The sequence below is a fragment of the Tiliqua scincoides genome, chromosome 2, assembly GCF_035046505.1.
Source record: "Tiliqua scincoides isolate rTilSci1 chromosome 2, rTilSci1.hap2, whole genome shotgun sequence".
Taxonomy (NCBI): domain Eukaryota; kingdom Metazoa; phylum Chordata; class Lepidosauria; order Squamata; family Scincidae; genus Tiliqua; species Tiliqua scincoides.
Genome location: NC_089822.1, coordinates 14,200,454 through 14,219,217, shown reverse-complemented (window position 1 = coordinate 14,219,217; position 18,764 = coordinate 14,200,454). Strand labels below are relative to the sequence as shown.

General features: G+C 43.4%; 1 protein-coding gene across 1 annotated transcript; it reads right to left on the bottom strand.

Moving 5' to 3' along the window:
- Window positions 1–355: 355 nt before the first annotated feature.
- Window positions 356–16,869, bottom strand: SUB1 (SUB1 regulator of transcription). The gene is made up of 5 exons (XM_066616813.1): window positions 16,761–16,869; window positions 12,641–12,713; window positions 10,276–10,395; window positions 5,440–5,548; window positions 356–694 (listed from the first exon to the last, which is right to left on the bottom strand). Exons 2-5 carry the CDS (start codon window positions 12,710–12,712, stop codon window positions 615–617), a joined length of 381 nt encoding a protein of 126 aa, XP_066472910.1. The 5' UTR covers window position 12,713; window positions 16,761–16,869; the 3' UTR covers window positions 356–614.
- Between the last annotated feature and the right edge of the window lie 1,895 nt (window positions 16,870–18,764).

Here is an 18,764-nt window from a genome sequence, read left to right as displayed (position 1 = left end):
GTTACTATGTTGTGAACTTGATGTATCCTTCAGTCCCACACAAGTGAAGAACAGGATATTAAAGACACATTCCATTTCCCTAGTCTATAGGGAAGTTCTAGACTGGTTTTGAGAATCCATTTGAAGGACTTCTTTAATCAAAAAGATTAACTACATTTATATCCTGCTAAGTCACAATGGCTTATTATGTACATACATGAGCACATGTGTGAAAGATAAGTACAATAGACCATGTCTCCAGAGCAAGACAAAAGCTTACATTTATGAGGACAGTAAGAGATGACAGACATATCACTCATATCATTGTCTTAAGAGGACTCTGCATTTTCAGTCAAGAAGTTCACTGACAACTGTGTCTTACTCAGAGTATTAACTGAACGTGTTTTTATTTTACACCATGATGTGAGAACATAAACACCTGTTTAATAAAAGTATACACATTTCTAACTTCACTCAGAATACAATTTTAATGCACATTAAAAAAAGCGGTCATCTTACAAATTGTTTTGCAATCCAAATATACAATAGCTTGGAAAACAAACAGTTTAGAAAATGAATGCCAATGTAAAAAGACTACTTAAACTATAACAGTAGAGTTTCTGTATGGCTCGTCTTTACAGTTTTCTTACTGCTTCATCAATATCAGAAATCTGTTCCTTCAACTGGCTCCACTGTTCTGGATTTAAGGAGATACCTAAAGAAGCCAAAAGAAATGCATTACAACATTTATCATCTCTAGATTCACAACCATGCTACAAAAAAGATGCAATTGCACCATTTGCTATTGATACAGAATTCAGCATGCCTCAGAACAATACCTCCATATAAAGTGTCTTTAAGGCTATAAATACACTAGCAAGCCTAACAAATGCTCAAAAGAATCAGGTGAAGTGGGGGTGGCAGGCCTGAATCAGATTTTCAACAGCTGGGGGGGGGGGTTCTTCAGGACCCTATAGAGGTCTGACCCTTCTGAAAGGTAGCAGGTTTATTGAGGATAACACACACAACTTGCACTTAAGTTGTTCAGCCTGCAGAATTCACATTACCAGAGAAGCGGTTGGCCCTCTGGATGGTGACGGAGGGAAAGGGGAGATAAAAGGAGACTTAGAGATGGCAGAGAAATTCTGCCATCTGAGTTCTTCGCATCTGTCTTCACGGCAGAAGACCTCGGGCAGATACCGCTGCCCGAACGGCCCCTCCTGACCGAGGAGTTAAGTCAGATAGAGGTTAAAAGAGAAGATGTTTCAGACCTCATTGATAAATTAAAGATCAATACATCACCGGGCCCTGATGGCATCCACCCAAGAGTTATTAAGGAATTGAAGAATAAAGTTGCTGATCTCTTGACTAAGGTATGCAACTTGTCCCTCAAAACGGCCACGGTGCCAGAAGATTGGAGGATAGCAAATGTCACGCCTACCTTTAAAAAGGGAAAGAGGGGGGACCCGGGAAACTATAGGCCAGTCAGCCTAACATCTATACCGGGTAAGATGGTGGAATGCCTCATCAAAGATAGGATCTCAAAACACATAGACAAACAGGCCTTGCTGAGGGAGAATCAGCATGGCTTCTGTAAGGGTAAGTCTTGCCTCACGAACCTTATAGAATTGTTTGAAAAGGTCAACAGGCATGTGGATGCGGGAGAACCCGTAGACATTACATATCTGGACTTTCAGAAGGCATTCGACACAGTCCCTCACCAAAGGCTACTGAAAAAACTCCAGTCAGGGAATTAGAGGACAGGTCCTCTCGTGGATTGAGAACTGGTTGAAGACCAGGAAACAGAGTGGGTGTCAATGGGCAATTTTCACAATGGAGAGAGGTGAAAAGCAGTGCGCCCCAAGGATTGTCCTGGGACCGGTGCTTTTCAACCTCTTCATAAATGACCTGGAGACGGGTGAGCAGTGAGGTGGCAAAGTTTGCAGATGACACCAAACTTTTCTGAGTGGTGAAGACCAGAAGTGATTGTGAGAGGCTCCAGAAGGATCTCTCCAGACTGGCAGAATGGGCAGCAAAATGGCAGATGCGCTTCAATGTCAGAAAGTGTAAAGTCATGCACATTGGGGCAAAAAATCAAAACTTTACATATAGGCTGATGGGTTCTGAGCTGTCTGTGACAGATCAGGAGAGAGATCTTGGGGTGGTGGTGGACAGGTCAATGAAAGTGTCGACTCAGTGTGCAGCGGCAGTAAAGAAAGCCAATTCTATGCTTGGGATGATTAGAAAAGGTATTGAGAACAAAACAGTTAATATTATAATGCCGTTGTACAAATCGATGGTAAGGCCACACCTAGAGTATTGTGTCCAGTTCTGGTCGCCACATCTTAAAAAGAACATAGTGGAAATGGAAAAGGTGCAAAAGAGAGCAACTAAGCTGATTACGGGGCTGGGGCACCTTCCTTATGAGGAAAGGCTGTGGCGTTTGGGCCTCTTCAGCCTAGAAAAGAGGCGCCTGAGGGGGGACATGATTGAGACATACAAAATTATGCAGGGGACGGACAGAGTGGATAGAGAGATGCTCTTTACACTCTCACATAACACCAGAACCAGGGGACATCCACTAAAATTAAGTGTTGGGAGAGTTAGGACAGACAAAAGAAAATATTTCTTTACTCAGCGTGTGGTTGGTCTGTGGAACTCCTTGCCACAGGATGTGGTGACGGCATCTGGCCTGGACGCCTTTAAAAGGGGATTGGACAAGTTTCTGGAGGAAAAATCCATTACTGGTTACAAGCTATGATGTGTATGTGCAACCTCCTGATTTTAGAAATGGGTTATGTCAGAATGCCAGACGCAAGGGAGGGCACCAGGATGAGGTCTCTTGTTATCTGGTGTGCTCCCTGGGGCATGCTGCACTGCCCAGAGCCTGGAGCAGCAGCAGCAAAATTTCACTCAAGAACCTATATTAAAACAAAATTTCCAAGCCCAGTTTAGAACACTTGGGTGTCACTTCCATAGAAGGTTAAAAGCAGCTATATTTGACATTTAAGGCCTTAAATCTCAAAGGCCTTAAAATTGGAGGGGCTCTGACATGCTTGTTCAGCACCTTATGTATTAGTTCACACTATCGGAACAGCAGACCCAAGTACTGAGTTGGATCATTGATATGGATGGCAAATCCAAACAAGGGATATCCATAGTACCCCACAAAACTCCGCCCCTTTCAATGTGCATTCCCTAATCCACATGCCTTTGTATTTGTTTTATAGTCCATTAAGCTCAGAAACATCCAGAGTCTTCTGCCTGCATATGCCTGGTTTTGACATAAAAGCTAGAGATTAGGAAACCAAGGAATCATGTGGTGTCTTTCCCTGCTTCATCTATTGACAGACCCTGAATGATAAGAGTGTAAAACCAAAAGGAGGGAGAGGGAGACGTTCACTATTTGATTCATGAACAGATACTCAGAACAGATTTGACTAGCTAGTGCCCAAGAAGCAGACACATTAAGAATAAGGAAATGTTGGAAAAGTACTTGCTTGAGTCCAACTTAAATGCAGGTCACTCAAACAGGGTAACTAGATACAAGACAGCAGAATTCATGGGTATTTTTATAGATAACAATTACGTCTAGGCTATTTCGCAATGTAGCAGAATGAGGACTTTATTAATGTATTACAGACTGCAGGTGGATCACTTTTGAGCGCTTCCCTCATGTAAAATGCTTCTTGCAACTAAAAGAAATCTAGCACTTCAAGAAAAAGCTTCTCACTCAGGACCTCCCAGCTGGAAGTGTTTCTCCCTATTTTCTACCAGCAGGGCGTTTTTCCACATAGGACAACATTCAAAAATATTGTTCTCCACTTGCTGCTGTACACTCCATTACACCACCCCAGAATTCTACCATCTCATCCTGCTACAAATGAAGACCAGTCCTGTGTGTCACAGTAGCCCCTTCGCCAAACTAAAGATAAAGAATCTCTCTATACCAGTGTTTCCAAACTGTAGATCATAACCCACCAGTGGGTCACAAGCTGCTTTTGGGTGGGTCATGAAACGTTTTTGAAACTTAAAAAACAAACAAACTCTGCAACCACCTGTGCCTGGTTTGCAGAAGAAAACCGCTGCAGTGGGCAATCCAGATGGAGAGACCGCTCTTTTGCTTTCTACAAGCATTTGTGTTTGTTTCATTTTCAAGAAGTTTGCAAACTGCCTGTCTTGCATCCCTAATGCACCAGTAAACTTGACAGCAAGCTCAAGAATTGGGGAAATCGTAAGATTTGATCAAACTCTAAAGAGTGCTCAGACAGAAATGACTGTGCCAAGGAGGACATAGAAGAGGAGCCTGCCATGGTTTTCAGCCTTTTATCTGGCTTGAAAATCCCTAAATGCACATCTTGCTCTCTAGTTCAGCCTCTTGGGTATCCCGGAATATCTGCAAAGGTTAGGAGGAAACAGTCCTTAAACTCCATTTCTAGGGCAAGTCTAGCAAATGTCCCCCCCCCCCACACACACACCCCATATGTAAGGTCTCTAGTAGCCTTGGGAGCACAGGAGCCTGTTTATTATTTATTTAATATTAATATTGATAAATAATATGCAGGTTTAGTCTCATTCGCGAGGGCATTAAAGCAAATTCATTAAAAGAACAATTTCCTTTTGCTAGGTGATTTAAAAACAGCATTGCTGACCTCTGTGATGTAAGCCAGTCATTAAGCAGACAATCCATCAATCAGTCTCTCTCCAGGTACTTAGAAAGGCTTCACTCAGAGCCAGCCACCCCTCCCTTAAGCCAGAGCAAAGGGATCATCTTTCTTTCACTGCCCAGGGGGAAGGGAGGGATCTCTTGCCTTAGAGTAAAGCCTTGAGAGAGAATGACTGATGTTCTCACATTAACAGGCTATTGTTAAACTGTCTTCCTTTAATTTAAAGGGCCCTTCTCATCTCATTGAGATAGAAAAATCCACAGATTTTTCCATGGGTGAAAAATTCTTGGATAATTAACACCTGTAATCACTTGCATGACTGTCTTTCTAGAACAGTAAGAAAAGCAGTTTTTTTAAACTGTGATTTTAAAGGGATGCATTTTTCCCCTTCTCCAGGATCAGCGCATTCCTTCTCCTTTGCAGTGGCCATTCGTGTTGAATCAAATCCATATATAAAAAATCTGTGTATAACAAGGTTGGACCTGTATATTTTTCTAGATCTTTTTTGTCTAGTGAAGCTATGTGGGTTGGGATAGATGGCTGTTTTAAAAAAAATGGGTCCCAATACTACAAAGTTTAGGAAGCTCTGCTCTATATTGTAGTTTACTGCATGTTACCCAATTACAATGCCTTACATTTTGGTAGAAGATACCAAATACCCCCAATACCCCCATACCCCCAATATAGTGCATACCCCCAATATAGTGCAATATAGTGCATACCCCCAGTATAGTGAACACAGTAAGATTAGCTACAACTTTGCACAGCAAGAGTGTTTGCTATAAAGAGTTACCTTTTCTACCAGGTTTCATTTCACCTTCTTGATCCATCCAGTATTCTCTAATATCAATTAGGACTTTTCCTTTAAAATCACGAACGCTGACATACCTCATTTTACCAATCTGCAAATAAAGTAGAGAAATTATTTTACACATACATTAATTCTTCAGACATTGTCTCGTGATGGAACACAGAATTATAGTTTAATTCTGTTAAAAGATTATAGAAACAAGGGCATCTTCTCACTTGCCCTTTCACAAGTTTCTCACAAGTAACAAAGCCTATAGGAGTTCAAAATTCAGTTTTCCTACAAAAAATTATTTTGCTGGGAAAGAGCCATCTCCAACTAATTGCCACTAATTAATCCATTTTCCAGAAGAGTTTATCTTTTCTCTCTATAGAAGGATGGTCAGTAGGTATGGAAGTGTTCATAGAGAATCTACATCTAATCCTCAGTTAATGAAAGCAAAAATCACCACTCCATTCTCTAATTTCAGAAATCAAATGCATTCAAGTACAGAAATGATACATACATTAGATTAGGTTTTGGTCTTCAAAAACAGATACATTAATAGTTTGATGCTAGTTCATGACTTGATTTAAAGGCTAAAATGAACCTATAGTTCACAAGGTAGTAAGCAACCACATTCCAACTAGAGGATCCAGACAGAAGTTGACCTCATCATGTATGCAGTGTTGATCGAGTCTATGTTGAGTGGCACCAAAGATGTAAGTAGTTCAGAGATTAGTGTTCAGGAAGCACAGGCAAGAGAACAAAACCTGAAACCATTAACACAGGAAACTACAGCCTAAACAGAATGCTAATATTAGAAATGGTAGTAGCCAAGGGTTTGAGAAATGTGCTTAGGCTCTAGGAGCCAGATATAACCCTCATCATCCAGGGCTTTAAGGAGAGACTAACAAAAAAAGGTAGCTGCACATGAAAATAAGGGAGATGGCTGCCACACACGTGAGCACCCCAAAAGTCTGCATGGTATGGAGGAGAGAGAAATGGGGAGCATACACAGAATGAAGCATTCTCCCTTTCCCCCACTATCCCAGGGAAGGGCAAGAAGATGGCAGGCCCAGGGAGCCATCATCCTTCTGCCAGGAGACTTGTTTCCCATCCACAGGTAGAAGTTAATCTGTTCATGACAATCCCATCCCCATGCTTTTAACCCACCTTGACTGGCACTCATACACCAACACTGCCTCCTTCTATTACCATTCCTGGCTCCAACCCAGTATAACACAGCAAGAACTCTTTTGCACAGCCCAAGTACCAGCAAAGGAAATAAGGCACCCACATGCAATCTTAAAGCCACTGAAGTTTGCCAGTTGGTCAAGTCACCTCCACTTGCCAGCATGTGCGGGCACTCTCACTCTTTCTCCCACTGGCCATGTAGAAGAACAGTGGGGGGCAAATACCAGCCTTGCCCAAAGAGAAGTCAGTGATTTCACTGATTCAAAGAGAATCTGAAATCAGTGACACATCCAGAAATCAGTGATTGAGAGAAGCACACAAACAAAAAGGCTAGGTAAACCTTTTTGAAAAGCAAGGTAAACCCTCCAAGAAGGACCCAACCATTCCCCAGGTGCCACAGCAACCTGGCACCTAGAATTTGTCAAGTAGCCAATAATAATTGCAAGTAATTCTTTATTGTACTCAGTAGCCTAACTTATACTCTCAAGACACACACAAAAAAGGCTTAGGCTTAGGGCTGTTCGAAAACCACACCACATTAATCTGATGGAAAAGTGAAACCTAAATACTAACATGTTTCCTCACTTATAATTGGGGTCTAAACTTATACCAAGACCCATATAAGTCTAAGACGTTTGCAAGGTTGAATATTAAGGAAAATGTTTGATTTCTCCAGCACATAACCGGTGCTGGAGATTCAAAAAAAAATCTTAAAATCTTTTGGAAGATTTCACAATAGTGTGGACAAACTGAATGTTGATAAGGGAACCTTAATACCTCCTGTAACACAAGAGATGCAATATCACCTCTGATATGCTTTTTTAAGCATTGGTACACAAGCTTCATGTCCTGTCATAGATACAAGTTGAGCAAACAGAGTTTACAGTACCCCAAACTCTCCCCACATTAATAATTTCTTTCCTGTTTGCAGTAACATCCCAACCCAGAACTAACTCCCTCCATTAATTACTACAATGGCAATTCAAACACACTGTTTCAGCCCACATACAAAGCTTCATCGCCTTTTTTTCCAATCTCAAACAGGCATCAAACACCTATTATTTTCTGCGCTAGGACGCACATATGAGGAGGAGTAAGTAACAAGACAAAATGTTACACTTGGGCAACCATGGTAACCAACATAAAATGTATAAGCTCTTGGATGACCACATGACTGGGTAATGTCACTAATATATTTATGTAGTACTTTTAAGCACTACAAAGCATCACATACATTATTTCAGAAATCTTTACAACAAGGTAGGTTAGACTAGGCTAGTTACAGTCTCATCTCAAAGGTGACAAACAATCACTTGCTAAGGTCACCTAGCAAGTTTATAGTTGAGACAAGGTTTCATCCAAGAACTAATTCTTAGCTCATCCTCTTAACTAGTATACTACTTGCCAACTAACTGTCCAAGGAAATAGAAGCAGTGAATAGAATTACCTGCTAATAGTGAATAGATTAGGTTACAAAACTTAAATTCTAATATTTCCTTGATACTCTTGGTTTCCTCATATGTCTGTGTTCAAGAATTCACTAATCTTTCACCCATGCTGGATAAGCAAATAGTTACACTACAAACACAGAAAAGCAGGCTATCCAATAAAACTCAGACACAATTAGGTCCAGTAATCTTTGTCCAATTTGGCAGAAAGTCAGAAACACCATACAAGTACAATTTTTCAATCACTTGAACATTTCACAATACAGCCTTCCAGTCCATAGTTCAATATCATGTTCCATTGGTGTGGGCCAAATTGCTTAGCAAAGCAGGATTACTTAATGCACTTCCCACTTATGCCATTAAAAGAAACTACAACATCTTGGCATAATCTGAAGCTAGAGAAATCCAAATAAATTATATCAGCCTGTCCAGTTCAATTGCTCTCAATATCATGCATGGCTCCACATTTCCATTCTGCCACAGTGAGGACAATGAAATAAGTCCAAGACCCTCTGTCTCTTCCCAGACTAGACCTAGGGTGAGGGCAGAAAAGTCCAAGTGCACATTGAGTTCTGAAGAGTAAAGCACAGCAAGGGGAAGATATCTGTCCACATCTCCAGATCAAATCAGGGGCATGGGAGGGGGGAAGAAAAGAGAGTAAGGTTCCTGTCAATGCTCCCAATGTGGGTGGAATGACAGGTCAGCTGTTCTAGTACTGGGCAACCAACACATCCCAAGTACCTTTTCTGCCAGCATTAAAAGAAACTCAGCCCCAGGACTGGTCATTTTGTTGCTGGATGGCAGAAGTACTCCCTGCCTGCTCAGCATTAAAGGAATGCTTTCCAAACTCCCAAAATGAGAGCAGTGTTGAAATTTGTCAAATGGAAATGCAAGAGATCTGGGGATTTTTTTTTTTAAGTAAACCTGTGTAAGACTGGCTGAAAGATGAGGGGGCAAGGTTCTGACAACCACATACTTTGATTTGGCTACCACAGTGAATCAGAAATATGTGAACCTTTGCACAACATGCAAGGTCACCAATCTTTAGATAGAAAAGATTGTTATTCAGGAGGTTCAGATTCCATCCTGACTTGGGCATTGTGTTGCAACTAAGGGACAGAGGTACAAATCAGAACTGTCCTTGTTCAAATCCCATCTCTGACATTATTATTATTATTTTAATTTATATCCCGCCTTTTTGCCCTATGGGCACACAAGGCGGCCTACAACAATTAGCTCCAACAAATACAAAATTAAAAATTAACAATTAAAAACAATAATTAAAACCATTTACAAATAATTAATTTGAACCATGAACATGAACTACCAAAGTAGCTTGCCTAAGGCCACACACCTCCAGCTTCCCAAACAGCAATATAAGGATAAGAATGCTTAGTTACCTTACAGGGTTGTTGAATGGTCTTGCAGGTGAAACACTGAATACTCAGAAAGCGCCCTCTCTCTCAATCTAGGTTACTGCAACTGCCCCTATTGGCCTTACAAACAACACTGACAGCTACCCAAACTCTCCTACTGATGCAATATGAAAGTTGTGTGGCACACCTTGGGTGTTATGGACAGTCACTCCTAGACAAACTTTACAACATGAAGTTGCTAGACTCCTAAAGCCTTTTCCTTTCAGCAGCCATGTTTATGTTCAAGAAAGAGCTACATTTGAAAACATACATTCTAGAGCAGGGGTGCTCACACTTTTTTGGCTCGAGAGCTACTTTGAAACCCAGCAAGGCCCAGAGATCTACCAGAGTTTTTTTTACAATGTTCGCGCCATCATAACATATAACATTTATGTGTATAGTGTATGTTGGTGTACCTTGAGCCCCACTGAGTATAACAGGACTTACTCCTGAGTAGACATGCCAAGGATTAGGCTGTGAGGCTGCAATTCTAGCCACATTTACCTGGGAGTAAGGCCCATTGAGTACAATGGGCCTTACTCCCGGCGTTTCCTCTCAGAGGCACCTGAAGGGGGGGTCGGCACTCCGCGATCTACCGGTAGATCGCGATCCACCTATTGAGCACCCCTGTTCTAGAGGTTTGTGAATTGATCTATGAAAGCAAGGCACAGATTTTTGTCCTCCTGGGGCCAAGTCTTTCATTTCATAAAAATCTAGTACCACACACAGTGTGTAACCTGAAGATCACATGACATCTCCAAAATGAGAGCCACTATTTTTACCTGAAACATATTCTCATCTCTGTTACTACTTTGCTTGGAGGAGGCTGCACCTTTGGAACTTTCACCAGTCTTCTGTTTCTTTACAGGTTTTTCTGGTGCTGCTTGTTTTTTTCTTTTTGCCTTGACATAAAAAAAAGAAAGTTAAGTATTTTCCTAAAAAGCAACACTTAGCAGTTCATACTAATTGTCTCCTCACCACTGTTCCTGCTAAGCATGGCAACCCAAAGTTCAGTTGTAACCCATGAAGTCATTGCCATGCCTCCAAAGACAGCAGTGCAAAGCAGTCGCAATGATGCATGGCAACAGAAAGTGTCTGCATAATGGCATGGATCCCTTATAAGGAACATTGCTCCTCATTCCCACAACCCAATGCAAAAGGAAAGAGTGATCAAATGCATTCAGTATTAGTCCCTCTCTGGTTCTACTAAAAGCAGACAGTTAATATAGCTATCAAGTACAAAAAGTCTTTTGTGTGTAATTGCCTAGGGCTTTTGTTTAATCTTCTTGCTGTACTGTACCTGAAGGTGGAAAATGCTCGTTTAAAAAAATTTCATAGCAGAACTCCAATATAAGATTAGCAGAACCATATTCTGGTGCTGGATTAGCAATTGTGCTTGTATGAAGTTTGGCATTTCAGTGCCAAGCTAGAGGTTGCAGGATTCCCAGCCCTATTTTTTCCTGGACAACAAAAACCAAAAAGTGGGAGCCATTTGCAAGAATCAGAAGGCAGGAGAAAGAGGGGTTATGTCTCCTGCTCTGAGGTTAAATAACAAATGCCATCTCCCCTCAACATTTTAAACAGGATCTATCCCCAACTATACTCAAAAATTGGAAGCAAAACTTGTTGGAAGAGTATTTTAGAGCAGGGGTCTCCAAACCCTGGCCCAAGGGCCAGATGTGGCCTATGGCGAGACTATCTGGCCTGTGGCCAGTCTCTGGACCACGCAACTGAACACGACTGGAGCTATACTCTGGTCACATCCAAAGGGTTTTCTGACAGCTGATAAGGCTGCACATAGCCTCTGTGGCCCTCAGAACGCCTTTTAAAGGCCTAAAGACATCACTTCCCAAAAAAAACAGAAATTAACTTCTGTTTTCTGCCCTCTGAAAGCTCTAGATGGCTTTCTGAGCGTGAAGGAGGTCTCCTTGGCCTTCAGAACACGCTCTGGGTGTCTTCCTGTGATCCCGTGGTTCTGAGATATTTACTCCTGTATAATTAAGTAAGCTGCTTGTGGGGTGGGGGAATGGGAGTCCATTTTAAGTGTGTGTTGGTGCTTGGAGAAATCCTGGAAATTTGAGCCCATTCATTTATTCGTTCATCTAAATTCCATCTCTAATATATTTAAATTTTATATTTACATTTTTTCTGGTCCTTGACACCATGCCAGATATTTGATGCGGCCCTCTAGCCAAAAGTTTGGAGACCCCTGCTTTAGAGAAAAGACTCAGCAGACAGGGTTAAGTATTAATTCTTCCAATTCCCCATTGTAAAAACTCCAACATTTTCTACTATTCTCACTCAGTTTGGGACATGCTGCCAAGAAAATCTAGACTAGGCTTTGACTCAAAACTTCAACAAAAGCCTAGAAAAGGAGGACTTAAGATTCATCCTCTGTACTTCAACACTATGGTTGAAATCTTATGAACAGAAACTTGGAAATAACTAAACTTGTGGATGAGTCCTCCCCTCCTTTGGAGGACTATGCTGGTTGTAAAATGCTTTTTTTTAAGTAACAGTAGCAATTTTTCCCTGGAATATTAGCTGGGGGGGGATTAGCTTTTAATACAAAATAAGAATCCTTGTATCTCTACCTTAAAATGAATTTTGATATCACATATTTGTTTGACAAGTTATGTACTGTGCAAGCTTATACCAAAACATATTTTTAACTACAAATCCACAAGACCCCAGGAATTTGATTAAGCAGATCTGAAAGTTAGACAAATCAGTCCTAAGAACATTCTACACCTTACACTTAAATGGTAACAAATAGCACCATTTGCATGTATAGTTAAAATTTCTTGTCCTGACTAGATGCAAGGGAAGTATTTTAATCCCTATATTAAGAGGGGAAAGCAGTTTTATGGAATCACCGCCTTCCCAGGTATGTTCCTGTTCCTTTTGGCTATGCTGGCTATCCTATTCCTATTGGCTACGTAAGTAAGCAAGTCTCACCTGTATATAAAGGCCTTTGGCTAAGTGGAGGAAAAAAGTTTCAAGTCAATATGCGGATGGCTTATGCCACTGATTTATTCTTGTATGCTATTTTGGTTGTGGTTATATTTGGGGGGGGAACATGCTTTAATAATGTTGTGGGTCTCCTTCAGAAACGATAGGCACATAGACCAGTTAAGTTTAGATCACCTTTTTATCAACTTCACTGTCTGAATCACTGGCAGATGAGCTTGAAGACACAAGTTCTTTTGATTTAGGCATTCTAGGAAGAAAAATGCATTAAAAAGATTAGTAACTTTCATTTTATGGGAGGAAAGGTGCGCTACAGACATTTTAAACACACAAATAAGTGTTTCCCATAGGATTAAAGTACTCTCTCATCTCACTATCATGTGTCTTAAACTTTTACAGCTGTCATTCCAAACTCTATTTTACTGAATTGAGAGGCTTCCAAATAGTTCAAGGATCCCAATACTATCATTCAGGAATGTGGGGTCAAGCAAGGGAAAGAAGAAACCAAAAAATGTTTGGTCCTTAGGAGGTCTGACATTTTGTGTGTCTTCAATAGCATTCACTTTGGCTGCAATCCTATACATGCTTACCTGATAGTAACCCCCAAAGAAATTAAGTGGGACATTTTGAGTAAACATGCACAGAATGGTGTTAACTGGCATTATCTTGACTTAAGGACCAGAAATGGCACACAGAGACAATATTTTATCTTGGATCAGCCCTGTGAAATGTTGTAAACTATGTGCAAAACAGATCAAATACACAACAAAATCTATAATGAGCATGGGCTGTTATTACTTAGATGGGTCTTTGCTCTCAAAGAAAAGATGGTGAAAAGACCAAGTCAGATAGGTCTCACCTAGAGAACAAACTAAACATTCAATTTCTTTAAGAAGTTCAGAAACACGATAGGTAGCTAGCACAGGTCAACATGTAAATACTGTATGCATTTGCTTCAGAACAGGGACACTAAACTTCTGAATTATCAGAGGCTTCTCTATTCTTTACAGTGGTTAAGTAGTCACAAACCCCTCTCACACAGGCAGTTAGGCTTGTAAGCAAAGCTAAGAGCATCAAGCAAAAGGTGATTCACAGTTACAGAGGAATAGCTGAGGTATTATCAAAACCCAGAGACGTAAAAAAGCAACAATATATCACAACTTTTAAAAAACCATTCTTCTTTCTTTGTGAGCAAAACCGTGGGCACACTTTCTATATATCTTGATTATAATTTCACCGAGAGAAAGTAAAAAATTGATGAATCTGCCCTGTTAGCATCTCAGACTTAGAGGAAGGCTTCTTGTATTCTATGTATTAAGCACCTGGAATTCTTCCCACCTACCACATTTTTACATCAAATCTAGAAAGGATAGGTCTTCTGACGACTTCATCTCAAACAATAACGGGAAGGTAAGGCACATGCATGCGAGTGTCTGGTAGCAGTTTTTTTTGGATTTCATAAGGCTTTTCTGGAGATGGATATGCGTATTCTTTTCCTGACATGATAGTTCCACACCTCTGAAGCTACAAAGCACCTGCTTGCATTATCAAGATACAGGAAAACAGTCTTCAGTTACTTCATGCTTCGGTGATGATCAGGAGAAGAAAACGAAAAACATTTGAAATACAGAAAATGAGAAGAATGGCAGATAGGTCAAAAAGTGGGGGGAAAGGTTGTGTGGGTGTGAACAGAGGCATTTTATTGAGAAGCCAAAAGGAAAGGGCAGGAAAAGTAGTTGTAGGCACAATCCATGGAATACAAAATGAATGTTGGACAACCATACATACAATTATGAGAAAAGTCAAGTGTATGCAGGAGATAAATCAGATTAATAAGAGAACAGGTATGTTGAGGGCAATAGGCCACCAAGTGGTGGGTCTGTAAAGATACAGCTAGAATACTGTACCTGGATATTGGAATATGTTGAAAACCATGAGGAAGGATTATGTAAACAGAATTCTGCCTAGCGCACTGGAGATACCAAACTCTCAGTCACTGAATATAGCCCTAGACTACATGAATATCACTTTTAAAAAACTACCACCCATGAGTGGTAGTTAGCATGTTCACACAAGAACATGCCAACATATTGTAAGGCCCACAGGTCAACTACTGATTGCCCCATTACAGCAACTGGGCAAATTCCAAATGGGTAATGTTTGTGGCTTTTTCCTATCTTTATGGAAAGATCTCATGGGCCCATCAAGAACCAGGGAAGGTAAAACACCTACACAACTATGCCTGAACTGCTCCTCTTTCAGGACTCAAAAGGCACATGGTGAATTGGATCAGCTTTTTTGTTCTTTTCAGTCAGCCATGTTGCATGCCCTACTTACCCAAGTTCACCTCACTATGTGAACTGCTGAGAGAATCATTGCTGTGTGTGCTTTTGACACCTAACTCAGACAGATGAAACAAGGAAAGGAGCAAAACAAAGCAAAGGCGATGGGGAGGGAGTCCTGAATGGATAAAACGTATGTGGTACATAGTATGTGCTTTAAAAATGAAGAAAGAAGAAGCAGGCAGAGACTAACAGAGGAAGTGGTTTAGAGTGAGTTGTAATGGCGCAGTTGAAAATGAGTTGCAAATAACTTATGGATTAAAAATATGATTACGCGCTTCCCACAGATAACAACCTGACACGCCCTTTTCAAGTAACATGCAAGCCTAGTTTATTCACATTATAGTGGCATAACATGCCCTGCTGCCACAAGAGTAGGAGGAACTACACAGTGGGGGGGGGGGGGAGGCAAGACAAACCCAAGGGTTTAGACCAGTGTTTCTCAACATTTGTCATCTGCCATACCACTTCACATGGTCCACCTATTCACAGTACCACAGGAAATAACTGGCGATGACAAGGGTCCTTTGACAAGTGCCACCACGTGAGGCAAGGCAGAGCCTCCCCGCCAGAGTCCGTTGAGAAGCACCACCACCATGTGAGAGGCTGAAGCACACTCAACTCATGTATGGCGCTGGCTGTTCTCAAAGTACTACAGTGAGGAGACTCTGCCTCACCTAACCGACTACTTCTGGGTTGGGAGGCCAGATGTGAAGTGTCAAACACATGTAAGAGGCTCAGGGGAGATCGGAGGGCTTTTTCAAGTGCGGAGAAGCATGATTTGGACCTTCCAAAGAAAGATCGAGACCAGGGTATAATGCAGGTACAGGCATTAGGTGCGGGAGCAGGTGTGGCAGAGCCTCCTCTCTGGTCCTTGGGAAAATGCCACTCTCTGCGAGGCGCAGGGTGGTGAGGCAGGTGAGACAGTCTCCCCACCGAAGTCCTTCAAGAAGCGCCACCGACTGTGAGGCGTGGGGAGGCAGGTGAGGCAGAGCCTCCCCAATGAAGTCCTTCAAGAAGTGCCACCGAATACGAAGCAGTGGGTGAGGAGGTACAGCCTCCCCTCAGGGGTCCTTTGACAAGCGCCACCACCATGTGAGAAGAGGCAGAGCCTCCCTGCCTGAGTCCGTTGAGAAATGACACCACCACCATGTGACGGGCTAAAGCACATTCAACCCATGCATGGTGATGGTTGTTCTCAAAGGACTCCAGTGAGGAGGCTCTGCCTCACCTAACACCACGCATGGGTTGAGAGTGCTTGAGCCCCACCCACTGCCTCACAGGCAGTGGTGCTTTCCCAAGGACTCCAGAGAGGAGGCTCTGCCTCACCTGCCTCCCCACTCCTGTGAGGTAGGTAGGCAGGTTAGGCAGAGCCTCCTCTCTGGAGTCCTTGGGAAAGCACCACTGCCTTTGAGATGGTGGGTGAGGGGCATGTCCCCTCGCCTGAGGGGAGGCTCTGCCTCACCTGTCCCCCCCCACCGCCTCACAGGCGGTGCTGCCTTCCCAAGTACCAGAGGGCAGGCTCTGCCTCACCTGCCTCTCCACCCACCGCACGTCCCCGGTGCAACAGCAGGCGACCGAGGAAAGCACGGAAGGCACGTGTGAACGGGTGACGAGACGCGAGTCGGGGGGGGCCACACTCCGCCAGAGAGGGGGAGGGGCGGCCACGCGAGGCGGGGGCGGTTCCCAGCCGCCATTTTCTCCTTCCCGGCCCCCTCCCGAGCCCAACATGGCAGCCACTGGACAGCGCTGCCGCCTCGCAGCGGAGCAGGTGCCGCCCCCACACCGGACCTGCTCTGGGAGGGCTCCGCAGCCCCCTCCTCGGCTGGGGGCACTCGGGCGCCAGTCGCACAACATGGCGGCGCAATCGGCCTCGCCCGCGCGCGCCAGGCAGGCGCCCCACTCCCCCTCCCTCCCGAAGCGGTCCTGCGGGGTGGGGGGAGCACCACACTCACATTCCTCTCAGTGCCGCCTCGCGCTTCCTTCCCTGCCGACTCCGAGTCTAGCTCCCCACACCACCGGAGGAGCGGAAGTGACGTGCGCCCCAAGGCCCGCCCACTTTCAGACCGCGTGGGAGTGGCCGCGCAGGAGCAGCACCTGCGCGCGCCTCAGGGCGGGGGGCTTCCAGCCAGAGCCGCAGAACGCCCTCCCTCACCCCCCCTCCGTCGCTGCTCTTCTGCGCCCCCTAGTGGCCTGCACGGTTCTCGCACAAGGCACCTCCCGGTGTGGCCCGCTCACTCTAGGCTGCAACCCTGTCCACACTTGTCTGGGAGAAAGGGCCATTGGCTGTAATAGGGCTTACTTCTGAGTAGACAGGCATAGGCTTGGGCTTTTAGTCTCGGTACCTATTTTCTCCCCAACTCATTTTGGGTGAGCATGTCAGTGAGTAGCTGGCCTGCAGTCCATACAGAGTGATTTGGGTTACACTGGTGGTTCTCAACTTTTAAGCCATGGACCCACATTTTAGAATGACCACCAGAGGGAACCCACTGCTAGTGAGGTCATCAACCTGAAAGTGACGTCATGGCCAGCAGTAGCATCATCAAGCAGTAAAAATTTTAACACCCCCCCTACAACAAAATCAAATTTACAAATAAAGTTTACAATAAGTATAGGCTTAAAAATTTATTTATTTATTTATTTATTTATTTATTGGATTCATATTCCAACTTTCTCCCTGAAGGGCACTTAAGATTTAAGAAGAATCCTAACCCTTCCAAGCAGTTGTGGATCTGTTTAAGCCATTTCTGCCCAATGTTATTGGGGGGAGGGATGTCTGAATTTTAAAAAATGTGGATTTGTTAGTGACTGGCTCCCTTTTTGCGTCAACGCTATTTCTGCCCAATGTTGCATATATGCAACAGGGACCAAATGTGTGCATCTGTGGACCAGGCAAAAATGGGTTAAAAAAACTCCTTAAACATCCCAAAGGCTGCAATCCTACCTACACTTACCCAGGAGTAAGTTCCATTGACTATCATTGTTAAAAGCATATACATTGTAGCCTGTTCAAAGTATAGAACTGTAACATTTTTGCAAATGCAGTCACATAGCATGGTAGCATCAAGTCTAATATTAAAAATAAAATACACATTGAAAGGAATGGGAACTCACCTGAAATTGGCTTGTGACCCACCTAGTGGGTCCCAACCCACAGTTTGAGAAACGTTGCATTACACCATTCTAGACAGGTAACCATGTTACCCTGTGTTCTTACTGCAAGAGAATTTTCTGGTCAGTTAGGCCACAATCCTAACCAACTTTCCAGCACTGACATCAGGGCAGTGCAACTCTGAGGTAAGAGAATAAACATTGCCTTACCTTGAGGAGGCCTTCATGACTGCCCCCCAACTGCAGGATACAGCACATGCCCCACTGGCATAGCTATGCTGGAAAGTTGGTTAGGATTGGGCCCTTAAAGACTAAGGGCCCAATCCTATCCAACTTTCCAGTGCCAGGGTAGCTGTGCCAATGGGGTGTGCACTGCATCCTGCGGTGTGGAGCCAATAACAGAAGGCTTCTCAAGGTATGGGAATATTTGTTCCCATACCTCAGGGCTGCATTGCAGCTGCACCAGTGATGGAAAGTTGAATAGGATTGGGTCCTAAGGACTTAATCCATTTGCAGTAGTATACCCAGGGATCAAGGGGTGCAAATGCCCCAGGCACAGTGCATTTAAGCACTTGGGAGGGCAGCACCACAACCCGCTTCTCCCCCACCACTGGCTTCTCCCCCACAGCCAGGAACCACACTGACAGTGTGGCAGTGTGGCAATCTTCCGCAGAGCCTGGGATGTGGTTGATGACAGCTCCCTCCCCCCCATTTGTGCACTAAGCAGGTGGTCCAAAGATGCACACTATAATGCCAACGGTATGGCCCTTGCTAAGTTTTCCATTACCACTAACATGATTTGGCTTAATGGTCTAAAAGAATTCCCCAATGCTGATGAATTTACTTTT